The 13,664-nt window shown below is 37.2% G+C and overlaps 1 protein-coding gene across 1 annotated transcript; it reads left to right on the top strand.

Annotated features, from left to right (window-relative positions):
- Positions 1-2,416: 2,416 nt before the first annotated feature.
- On the top strand, positions 2,417-8,384 carry LOC144438588 (ependymin-related protein 1-like). Its single transcript, XM_078127680.1, has 5 exons — positions 2,417-2,803; positions 4,789-4,873; positions 5,322-5,492; positions 6,468-6,622; positions 7,402-8,384. Exons 1-5 carry the CDS (start codon positions 2,549-2,551, stop codon positions 7,408-7,410), a joined length of 675 nt encoding a protein of 224 aa, XP_077983806.1. The 5' UTR covers positions 2,417-2,548; the 3' UTR covers positions 7,411-8,384.
- Positions 8,385-13,664: the final 5,280 nt, after the last annotated feature.

Here is a 13,664-nt window from a genome sequence, read left to right as displayed (position 1 = left end):
ATCTGAAGAGGTTGGTGTCGTCAGCAAAAAGACGAAAAGTAAAGGCATCAGTTGAGGAGGTAATGTCATTAATGTATAAGAGAAAGAGAATAGATCCAAGTATGGATCCTTGAGGTACGCCACATTTCACCTGCATTGGGGATGACGAAATTCCATTTATATTAACCACTTGCTGTCGGTTTTCAAGATAGCTACGGAACCAGTGGAGAGTATGTCCTCTGATACCATAGTGGGATAGTTTTTGAAGAAGAATGTCATGATCAATCGTGTCAAAAGCTTTTTTTAGGTCAATAAATATACCGAAGGTAGTGTATCCATCATCCATTTTATCGGAGAGATCAGATACTAGGATACTATATATTCATTGACTATTACATAGTGCAGAATATTCTATTACGTGAACCCCAACTTCATTGATCATAACACGGCTTGTAGGCTATACTTGTAATGCTGACACATAGCTATCTATTTAAAAGGTATCTGGCCTTGAAAACTACATATTTGCTTTCATACTCATTGCAATATGCATACTTGTGTCCTTCCCACCTCCATACTTGTTACATGTACTGTCGAGTGACATTAAAAAGGGGAAATGATTAATGAAGTGATGACGTCACATACCTGGCCATGACTAAACCCAGATATACCATGTTTATTTAACTCCATTTGTCTCGGCGTTCCAATTATCAATTTAACTTAATAGTGACGTGTTTGATCTGTTTAAGAGCATTTTGCCAAGTTACTCATTAATATAGATACACTTCTAAGCAGACTGTCCCGATATTTGGTGCGTGGGTTTGTCTAAAAACTAACATGGGATTGGGACCAAATCATCTAGAATATAAATCAGTGAAAGCATACCAGATACTGGGATGATACTGTAACTTGGTGAGCTGAAAATAAATCTCTGACAGGTTTCATTGCACTGATATATTCATAACTTGTAAATACTGATTATAAATATTAAATACATGATGAAAACAAAGCTGGTAATATATATAGCTAACTTTTTATGGCACGGATACTAACATGTGGCGTTTTGTTACATGAAGTGAAACTATAAGTATACTGTAATTTTTCATATGAGTGCTAAAACAATTTTAAATGGTATGGCATATGCAACTATACTTTGAGAATTTTCCTCGGTGTTAGAATTCTGAACGAAAATTTCAATTATTTTCAGAAGAGGGCATTTTTTATCACCTTGACATGTTAAAATAACACCAGACAGCACTCTTTTAGTTGAAGTCCTTGAATTTCAACAAATTTATAGGGGCTCGAGGGTGGAATTTAGTTTTAATAAGTCATTTGTGTAATTAATGATTTTCAGTAATTATGCTTTATCTTAAGAATGCACTCTCCAAATCCAATATCACAATTGTCCATACTTCAACCATAAGCGCATATGTTAAATGTTTGTTGATGTAACTGTTAGAGTTGTTTGATTTGCATAATTAATGACTTTTAGTAATTAGTTAATTTTTTAAGAATGCATTTTTGCATGCATTGGTATAGTCTATAGGTTTCATGCATGGGGTTCAATATTTTGCATTTAGACAATGCGTGAAGAGCAATCTAATATACGCCCGCTCTTTGCCCTGGTGGATAAGTTTAGGCCCTATATCTGGTTTGATAACGGAATTAAGCTTATGGTTAGCGACATTTAATATTGTCGAATGGATGACAGGATTGTCACGCTGTACGTGTTTTTGTCAGTCATCGTTGCCTCTACAGTGGGTCACGCATCCATTGATCATACCAAAACAGCCTACAATCCCATCAATATGTAGAATGACATCATCAGCCATTATTACAACAGATACAGATTCTGATCACAATAGTTTCCACCAGTAGAGTCATCATAATCTGGTTTTGTGCGATAGATCCAGCCATTGCCAGTAAAAAGACCAAAGAATTACATAATTAGCAATGTGAAAAATAAACATAAAATTATAAATACATACATAGCCAGATTCAAGTTACCGTTCATCAGCTTTGTTTAATAAAACCTCTCAGCGGAAACCAATAAGAACTGCACATGCTACACTTTATAATAGCAAGATTGCATGAATACAGTTTCTTGTGACACTAAAATCACCAAAATCGGACGACTCTGTCAAATTATAGGTAAAATATAGAAATACATGAGATAATGGCGGCCATCTTGGGAAATGTCCGCCATCTTGGATTTCCATATGTCGAATTGGATGGGTTAAAAAATAACCTATAAGAAATACTTAGGCCAAATTCATAATTGTATCAACATTTAAAAGACTCCACCAAAAATCTGCTGTTATCTGCTCCAACAATTGCGGTCAACAGAAATCGTCCTAAACATAACATATGTTGATCCCTTGAAAATAATGGAACATTCCGAAGTACGTCACCAATGTTTACTGCACATGACCCCAGCATGATCGGATCATATGACCATAACGTCATATAGGACACAGACAGGTATTTGTTGAGCGATCGGTGTGTCACAGACTATGTAAAGGTCTGCAAGGCTAAATTTTGAGTTCAGTGCGCTCAGATCACCCGAACAACCATGAAGATTCTACTAATCCTGAGTTTTGTCGTTTACGCCACAGCTTCTATTTGCTGTCCCCCGTTTGAACAATACGAGTGTCGCATGAACGTACGTGGTGGTATCTACTACCCGGCGTATAAGTTTGCCGAATTGCAGGATACAAACATGAGTCTTCATGCCGATATCACAAACAAGAAGGTGGCCTTCGAAGAAACCATACGCAGTGGTGGTGGTACAGTGACGCACTTGAAGTCGATTACAGATTTCAACCAGGTATGCAACTAGCTCTGGATGTATATCTATTATCATGTATATACCTCATACCACTTCGCTAGTGGTGAGATGCTACGAAGTTCGACACATGTCGAACACAGGCACTTATTTCCCTAGTCCTGCTTACAGACGGTGCACGAGTCTATATTACTTACTTGACTCTAAGAGGGACAATTGTCAGAATCTAGTCTCGCATTACTCCGTGTGCAAGCAGGACTATTGTTTCCCGAGATATGTATCAGAATGTTTCTATCAGAATACGACAAAATGTCGACAATGTTGATAATATTGATTGACGTGTTTTAGCCAATTGTGTATGAAATTGAAAGGGGTAAAATAACGTTTCTGTGATCGCGCAAGTCCACTCACCGCGAGATACAGTTCGGGGATATTGTAATTTGTATATGATAAAGTACACACTGTCTTACCCCTTGCCAGGCTAGGTGATGATATGTAATACCATGGAAGTATAACCCACTTATACTTCCATGGTAATACTGAGTCCTGAGATAAAAGTGTACACACTGGGATGAGGACACACACAGCATGCAGTGTTCATGGCGAAACAAATAAGCCATACAAGTTGTATTACAACATTCACAAGCCTTGATATGGCTGAACAACGAGACGTCTCTTATATTATAGTGTAGCTCATATGAAGATATGTGTAAAATTCGTTTTTTAAATGTTTACCATTTCTTTTGAATGGTAATAGTTGTGCCCTCCTTACTGTGCAGTCAGTACTCCATTCATGATGCAGTGGTATGACTTATATGCTGCTGACAAGCGCCGGTCACCAGACACTCCGATTTTTAATACTACTGGCCACAACTATTTTTCTCCGTAATTTAATTAAGTTCTCCTCGTAATTTTGTCAAACTACTTTGGTCCGGGCCGTACTCTTGCATTTCATTCTTGAGACCATGGAGGCTTCCCGTATACTTCCATGTGCAGGCATATGATATGGTTTCTGACTTTGCCGGACTAGTTTTACTCTCAGACCAGTAAAAACATTGTCAGTGGTTTGAGTTTTACTTGAACTGCAAAGGTCAACCCAATTCACACTTTCTAAATCCCCCTTTGTCTTACACTATCCAATACTGATAAGGCTTCAGCTGCAACTCAGACAAGGAGTTGGTTATACCTCAGACGTTAGTGGTCTGACGTTATACCATAGACACTTGTCTGTTGTTGTACACCCCACCCCAAACCCTCACCCCACCCCACCACACAAACTGTAATATTAGCTCCGGTAGAGGACTGCTAATCCTGTACGTCAAACACCTAGTCAAATTTTGACAACTAAAGGGTATAAAGAAACATTCTGATACATATCTCGGGGAAACAAGTGCCTGTGGTGTCGAACCTGTAGTATATACATCCAGAGGTAGGAAGTGACATAAGAGCACAGAAGGGTGTGCATGCATGAATCCATGGCACACAGGCATTCGTGAAGTTGCTAGATCATAGAGAACTACGACAACGGAGATCGATGGTTAAACAGCAACTTTGTTGCTCGCTGTTCTGCCTGATGTGATGGCATCGTCGTGATTCTCTGTAAGCAAATTCAGGAGTGCCTCTGCATAAACCTATCATGATAGAGGGACTGTGATAGTAGTACATAGATCCGATAATATGCATATAATAGTCTCGATGCCAACTTGTTTTCTAACTTGGTAAGTGTGAGTTGAGGTGTAAATCGTAATGATACTGTATAGGAACTAGCCATTAATATGCATACACAACGTTAAAGTTATTTTGAAAGACTAGTTTAAAATGATTCTTTCAAGTTTGGATGGGACGATAAAATACTGAACAGGTGTGTGTGTGCTTGGAACTCAGTAGGCAAATATGCATTCAAGTCTCAGGTCTCAGGTTTTAACTAAATTGATTATCTATGGAGCGTTTTAAATGTTGCAGTCCCATAGAATATCATTATCACCTAGATGTTGTAAACATTCACTTTATGTTCTCTTTGGTTTCAGGGAGTGCAATACATGATTATTGATGGCACTACATGTACAAAATTTCCAATAGAAACGACCCTTGAGGATATAGCATGTATTCCAGGTATGTATGAATGAATGAATGTACAAAATGAATGAGTGAGTGAGTGAGTGAGTGCACGTATGTATGTATGTATGTATGTATGTATGTATGTATGTATGGATGTATATGTATGTATGTATGTATGTATGTATGTATGTATATATGTATGTATGTATGTATGTATATATGTATGTATGCATGTGTGTGTATTATATGCATGTGTGTATGCAAACATGTGTGTGTGTGTGTGTGTGTGTGTATGTATGTATGTGTGGGTAGGTGTGTGTGTGTGTGTGCGCGCACCAAAATTGTTATCATCACGATTTAATATTCATGTAGGTAATATTTTATAGTATACCCATCATGTACATGAATTCCATGTTACTCCATACGTTTAGCATACCACAGTGCTATGTCCTCAATCATTGTAATATGGCATTGAATGATAACAAATGTTATGGTATTTTAGATGATGCAGAATTGCTTGGGACATATGATTATGCAATGGGTAAACTGAAAGGTAGTGAGTACAAATACACCGTGAAACAGTTGGGACAGATACAGACGTATGTAATGACTGTCACAAACCAATGCATACCCTTGGCTTTGCAAGTAGTGGGCGGAGATGAAGCTGGGACATGTAAGTTAATATGACAGAGAATATACTCATCTACTGTCAGTACTGACATACAATTTGATAACAGTTAGTACATACAATTTGATAACAGTTAGTGTAGTACCATACTTGTAATAAAAACACAGGCATCTTACCAGCATGTTACAACACTGTCAAATTAACTGACAAATACATGTGTGTATGTTTCAGTCATGCCGTTGAAATGTGAGGAAGTGAATATGGCTTGATTTCTTTAATTAACCACTGTGTGTTGTTTGTTTATTGTTGTATGTTTACATTTGTGATGTTCTTTATGTGAATGAGGTGCTTCATCATGGAACAAATGAAAGACAATAACGACAATAAACTTAAGAAATAGTGGTAAAGAAAGAAATCAAGCCATATTCATGGTGTCTTGTGTGAATGCTATTTTGTTACTGTGTAGACACACTGAGAGGAGCAGTCGATTTAAAAACAATTCGTTTCTACAAATTACTATGACATTTTTTTTACCACTTATAGTGTTTACTATACTTTAATTAAATACCAAAGTCACAACAGAGCCTGGTCCGGCTCTTTATCTATTTTCTATGCCGATTATAATTGTTATCATCAATTTGTCAACTGTTTTTTAGCTTAGCTTAACTTGTCTTACAATTTCTTCATATTAAATCTTACTGATGTGTTATTTCATTTATTTCTATCAGCTGTCTATTTTTGCATACAATGTATACATGTATTGTATATGTGATGTGAAATTATATATGTTTCTGTGCGAGCATATATATATATATCCCTCAGGCATTGATAAGTTATCATCTTGTCTTAAGTTATCTTGTTTGTATATGGTATAGTAGGTTGGCATGTTTTTAGGCAAGCATGAGTAGGTGCCGTAAGAAGTGACACCTCAGACATCCCTCTATCATAGAAGAGCTGTGAGTACATCATGTTTATTTAAAAAATATTTATACAGGGGACATGATATTTTTATCCTTTCAGTCCAATATACAACTGGTGGAACTTATGTGAACATCACCCCAGGAATCAAGGACCCGTCAATTTTTGATGTTCCATCAATTTGCTCCCATAAGGCAGCAGTTTCCCCATTGAAGTCAGGCCAAATGAAGTTCAACAATGTAGTGGAGATGAATTTGGTAGGTAATTTGATAGTGTTCACAGTAGTTCAATGTAAGGAATGTAAACTAATTCTAGCAAGAGTTTCATAACTTGCACTGTCCTGTTACAGTGTAATGAACTCTTCCAGTAAAGTTAAGTACCTCAGTTTCTCATACTTTACTAAAATTATTCTGTTAAAGTGACCATGTGGATGAGGATTGTGCATTTCTTTTGGATTTTTAATTTATAAAACAAATTTATCATGGATTCCTACTTGAAAAAGCAATGTGAAACAATGTTGACTAAGTTTGTATTTGTAACTCAATACATTGCAAAAAGCTTTTAAAAATTGGTAAAATGTTTGTTATTGTAAATACAATAACACATTTTACACATTTATGTACTTTTGCAATTTATTGAGTTACAAAGACTTCGCATGTGTTTTTTTATGTTAGAATTTATGATAAGAATTACTTAATGAATTAAAAAATCCAAAGTAAATGCATATCCTCTTCCATATGGCCACTTTAAACCATAGGAATATCCATTCAAATCTGTCTAAATGTATTTCACAAAAATATTCGCTAGGATCAACTTGTTAAAGCAAACTATAATGTCTTACTCTTGAGGATCTAGGAAAATTAGATTGTTCAGTGGTAACTTTTAACAAAACTATACCTACTTAAGTTACATACGCCTTGTTTTATCTTCTTTGTCATCCTGGTTTCTTGTGTATATCATCATTTATATCATATGTTTCTTTTGCCTTCTTATTGCCATGCTATTAACCATCGTTTCTATTCTTTTCTTTGTCTAGGACAATTGAGAAATGCAGCATGAAGTAGACCAAGCTAGTATAGACAATAGTGTTGTTAATGAAGTGATGATATTGGCCTAGTTATATATGCTTTTTATAACACCCGCACATTTACCTAGGGTTTTGCACATTTACTTTTTGTCAGTTGTTGTCGGTGGGCGAGTGGTTAAACCACTTGCCTCTTACCACTGCGGTCGGGGTTAGAAGCCCATTCAGGGTTCGATAAAATTTACCACGCTGTAAGTAAGAAGAGCGTCGTTCGGTTTTCCCCGGGTACTCTGGTTCCCTCCTGCATTAACACTGAACCCATGAGGGATGACCCTCACTGGACTTCTTGGGAGACAAGTGTTTATATGCTTAAAGAATTATCCAGTATAAATAAAGATTATTATTATTATTATTATTGTTATTATTATTATATTTTCCTATAATTCCATTGTCTAAATTGGACAGTGCCAAGTAAATGTTGACAACATCACAATTTTCTCATGTTAATGCAACTTTGAAATTCTTATTCTATAAGGCCTCATAAAACACCCTTTTTCCAGATATTCTAAATGTCTGTAATAGTGCTAGACCCACGTCAAATTATCACATGTAGGGAATCATGTCGCAAAGGCAGAATAAACGATAAATTGTACAGTTTTGTCATAAGCCAAAATTGGGGGGAAAAGAGATCTTATCTATATAGTCTATTTGACTTTCAATATATACAGGGTTGTCCTCAAATATTTTATAGTCAGATATTAACTTCTGCTCATATATGTTTCAGATTATGTTACTAGAATTGTATACATGTATATCCTAACAAAATTAAACATATGTGATTTAATATGGATACACATGTGACGTTTTATGCATTAATTGCCTTAAAGCGGTTGAAGCAATAAATACACTATGTTCAGAAAGATAATAGGAGGTGTCTCTCTGGCTGTCAAGTTTGAGTGGATGGACAAAATTGCAATGAGGCTTGGTATAAGCTTTATTTTTAGCACAACTGAACTGAGGTTCAGTAGTGCTATAGGGATCGCCCGGCCTCTGTCTGACTGCCAGTGTGTGTGGATGTGTGTAAACAACTTAAGTCAAAAACCGCTGAACCGATTGCCATGATATTTTGTGGGTCCATTATCTTGGGTGTCTAGTTGGGAAATTGTTCAAATCAAAATGATTGCATGACTTGGGTAAAAAAATGTGATTTTTGGTCAAAAAAGTTAAACTCAGAAACTACTGGGCAGATTGGTGGGAAATTTGGTGGGAACATTCTTAAGGGGGTGTAAAGTAAGATTTGTTCATGGCATGATAATGCCATCAGTAATATGCAAATTAGGGCTAAAATGTGTCTTTCTGGTTAAAAATATGTAATTCCAAATCTACTGAGCAGATTGGGCTGAAGTTTAATGGGAATGCATCTAGGGATCTATGGACAAAGAAATATTAAGCATACAATGATTCCATAAGTGATATTAGGTGTAAAAATGTTCATTTTTGGTCAAAAACTTATATCTCAAAAAGTACATGGTCAGTGAGTCTGAAACTTTGTGAGATGTTTCTGAAAGTGTTATTCTGCAGATTTTCTTCAAAACATTTTGACAAATTGGCAACCATGACCATGCCCTTAGCAACAACCAAATGGCAGCATTTTTGGCCAAATAACATCATCATCTGGGAGGCAAGTGAGTAAACATTCAAAAAAATGTATGCAAATTCGATAGCGACCATGACCACGCCCATAGCAACAGCCAATCGGTCGTGTATTTCACAAAGGTAACAACAGGGTTTAATAGACAATTGAATAAACATTCAAAAAATGTATGTAAATATGCCTAGCAACAAGACCACACCTATGGCAACAGCCAAATGATCACGTATATTGCAAAGATAATATCAGGAATTCATAAACAAGTGAACAAAAACATACACAAATGTATGCGAATATATCTAACAACATGACCACGCCCATAGCAACCGCCAAATGATAGCATACATCGTAAAGATAGCAACATGGTTGGAGAGGCAACTGGATAGTCATTCAGCAAATGAACACCTATTGTTAGCATGGACTAACATATTGATAAACATTTTTAACAACTGTACAGTTGTGCTACAACGCCATTGGCGGTATTTATTGTATGCAAGATGATCATGAGCGATTGTTCAAAGCAAGGTAATCACAGTTATGTGTCTTAGGATCTCTAAATTAAAGATGGTTCGAATTCAAAAAGATATTTTGACTTTTGATTTACATATATCTGGTGACACGTGGTTGTTGGCTTAGAGAGCTGCCAGGCTTCGAGGTATATTGTTCCAAGATTTTTGTGAGTGCGTTCGGTAAACAAATATTTCGAAATTTTCCATGATCCAAGCAACCCACTGTGATTAAAATCTGACGTGGTAAATACGGCTCTATTTCTTTCCCATGTGGAAGAAGACAATCACTCGATCCCGAAACAAGAAAATCGGAAACAATTAAAGGACAAAAACGAATGAAATAGGGGTAAATAAAGAAATGAAGCAGTACTCACCACATCAGATTTTAATCAGATTGACAGCAGACACAGTAAAAGCAACTATAGCAGCGTTAAACTTTTTATTACTCGTTAAATTTGAGTAGGAACAGTGGGACTGTATGATATTCCGAGTCGGCGAAATTAAACAAAATATGGCCAAAGTTGGTGCAATATGCAGAAAGTGATATAGATTTGAATGTTATGTGCCTATATGTGACAAACAACAATGTGCTTCATGGTATTTATACGCATGACCATACATTTGAACACGGGACCTGCTCTATATCTTTACATTGGTCCGGTGTTTGGAGAACGTTATGCTTAAATTGCTACCAATAACCCCAGTACACGATAGAGTTACAAATACTTTGGCGTGTATAGTGTACAAGTCTCACAAAAAGAAAGTATATCGCCAAGAAAGGCAAATGGCTCAATGTGTATATTTATTGACTATTTACATAGTGCAGAATGTTCTATTACGTGAACCCCAACTTCATTGAACATTACACGGCTTGGAGGCTATACATGTATTTATAATTATTGTGGTTGCACATATTAGCTATCTATTAAAAAGTATTTCGCCTTGAAAACTACATATTTGTTTCATACTCATTGTAATATGCATACTTATGTCCTTCCCACCTCCATGCTTGTGTACATGTACTGTCTTGTGACATTAAGAGTGATGTCTTGTACCACTATCAAGATGATCCAATGACGACAGGTAAGTGTATCGTGGTGTTACGTCATACACCTGACTATGACAAAACCCAGATATACCATGTTTATTTAACTCCATTTGTCTCTGCATTCCAATTGTCACTTTAACTTATTAGTGACGGCTTTGCCAAGTTACTCATTAATACAGATACGCTTCTGCCTTCTGGGTAGATTGTTCCAATATTTGGTGCGTGAGTTTGTCTTAAAAACTAACATGATCCTAGTGGTACACTCGATGGTCTGTGTCTCGACTCTCTCACAGTCCTCAGAGCTTCACACCGCTTGTATGTATCAATATCTACCACATAAGGGGCGACATCAATAGTTCAGTGTAAATTAAAAAACTAAGCTATTTTACTCGGGGGGGGGGGGCATTTTGGTTCTCATACTACAAAATCGGTGTTACTTTTAATGAATGTTTTGTACCCATACATACAAATATTTCTTTTGGAAAATGAAAGAATTAAGAAATGGAAGAATGCTTGCTATAGTACGTAAATGCAATAAAGTAAAGTGTCAACAAAAAATGTATTTCCTTTACCCAGTATTATATTCATAACACTCACTACATACCAATACATACTGATTTGCAATTGATTAGTGTGGTTTGAAGCAATTTTCAATTTTGGCCAATTTAGTTTTTTTTTTTTTTTGGGGGGGGGGGTCTGAGGCCTAAGTATAAGAATTTAGTTTTTTATCCTACATCTAATAGGCCTGGCGGAATATATTAAGTTAAGGCCCCTATATTTGGTTTGATAACGGAATTAAGATTATGGTGTTTATTTCACATGATCCCAGCATAATCCGATCACATGACAATAACGTCATATAGTTATGACAGGTATTGGTTGATCTATGTGTGAGGGTGTCCCGTCACGGCGTACCTTACAGACTATGTAAAGCTCTACAAGGCTGATTTTTGAGTTCAGTGCGCTCAGACCATTCGAACAACCATGAAGGTCCTACTAATCCTGAGTTTTGTCGTTTATGCCACAGCTTCTATTTGCTGTCCCCCGTTTGAACAATACGAGTATCTTATGAACTTACGTGGTGGTATCTACTACTCAACAGTACAGTTTCATGCATTGCAAAATGCAAATTTGATTCTTCATGCCGATATCACAAACAATAAGGCGGCCTTCGAAGAAACCATACAGACTAGTGGTACAGTGATGCACTTGAAGTCTATTGCAGATTTTAACCAGGTAAGCGACTAGCCCGGGGTGGGGTACTTGGGTGGGTAATGGGTACATATATACCCTGGTGACCAAAAATAACAACAACAAACTCCACAAAAATTAAAAAATTAGTGGTCAAAAATCTACATTTTCACGTTACACGTACATGCTTCAGTCATCGCTAGTTCATCGGCTGCCCAGGGCCGGGGGGGGGGGGGGGGGGCTACTTCCGATAAAGATTACTGAAAACAACCCCTTGAAACAACCTTATTCAAAATATGGGGTCAAAAGTCATACGTGCATTCATAGAGGTGGGTCAAACCTCTACATAATTCTTTAAAAATCAAGACTCAAAAGTCTACATCAGTAGGAGGGGGGGGGGGTCAAAACCGTGGTACATACGTATACCCTCCCGGGCGACTAGCTCTGAATTATATGCTATAAGGTTCAACACATGTCGAACACAAGCACTTGTTTTCCGAGATGTGTATCAGAATGTTTCTATCACCTGTACTGTATCAGAATACAATAAAATGTCGATAGTATCGATAATATTGACGTATTTTAGCCAATTGTGTATGAAAGGGGTAAAATAACACTTGTTTCTGTGATCGTGCAAGTCCACTCACCACGAGATATAGTCCGGGAATATACGGTCTATAGAAACATTCTGATACATATCTCGAGAAACAAGTGCCTGTGGTGTCGAGCCTCGTAGTATATACATCCAGAGGTAGTAAGCGACATGAGAGCGCATGGGAGGGGGTTGCATGCATGAAGCCACGGACCATAGGCGTTCGTGAAGTTGCTAGATCATAGAGAACAACGACAACGGAGATCTTCGACGGTTAAACAGCAACTGTGTTGCTCGCTGTTCGGCCTGACGTGACGGCCTCGTCGTAATTCTCTGTGATCAGCAACTTCACGAGCGCCTCTGCATAAACCTATCGTGATAGAGGGACTGTGATATAGTAGTACATATACATGTAATATAGTCTGGATGCCAACTTGCTTTCTAACTTGGTAACTGTGAGTGGAGGTGTAAATCGTAATGATACCGTATAGGAACTAGACTTTAATAATAATATTTGCTTCACAAAGCTATTTTAAAAGACTGGTTAAAGGTAAAATGATTCTTTCAAGTTTGGATAGGACGATAAGATACTGAACACGTGTGTTTTCTGTGCAAATACACATTCAAGTCTCGGGTCTCAGGTTTCAACTAAATCGATTATCAGTTTTTTACGGCCGGGGGTGGGCTGGTGAGTTCTTCTTCATGTTGTACTTAAAAACAGTGACCCCCTGCGATCCATCAACAAAACAATCCACCCCCCCCCTTTCCCTGACAAATAAAAAACACACTGACCCCCCCCCCCCCCTGACATCTGTTGACAAGAAATATTCTTCTTGTTCTTGCAAAAGACACTTTAGATTCTCAAAGCACAACACAGCACACTGCATAGTTAATTTTACTTGTTGCATTTACTGAAGTGTATCTGGTGAATTGCTATCCCAAATCCATTGCTTCACATATACAAAGCTCTTTACACAGGAACCCTATGAGAAGAATGATTGTCTGTTCATGGACATGCAAAATATTCATGGTTTAGTAACCAAAAGTTCTAGGATATCTCTTAGATTGAGTGAACTATTACCATTATAGATTAATTCAGCTAATTGTAATGTACAATATTAGAAATGGAGTTAATATAATTGTAAATTTACCTGGGGGTTTCAGTAAGTTTCTGGAACTGGAAAAAAGTATGGGGAGAAGTGCACGCTACGCGCGTGCATGCCTGCTATACAAGTGCGGGGGTTGGGGGGTTGGGAGGGTGTCCCCTCCCATGGTAAGAGCTCA

This window comes from Glandiceps talaboti, chromosome 8 (assembly GCF_964340395.1).
Source record: "Glandiceps talaboti chromosome 8, keGlaTala1.1, whole genome shotgun sequence".
NCBI lineage: Eukaryota > Metazoa > Hemichordata > Enteropneusta > Spengelidae > Glandiceps > Glandiceps talaboti.
This window is presented reverse-complemented; position numbering and strand designations above follow the sequence as displayed.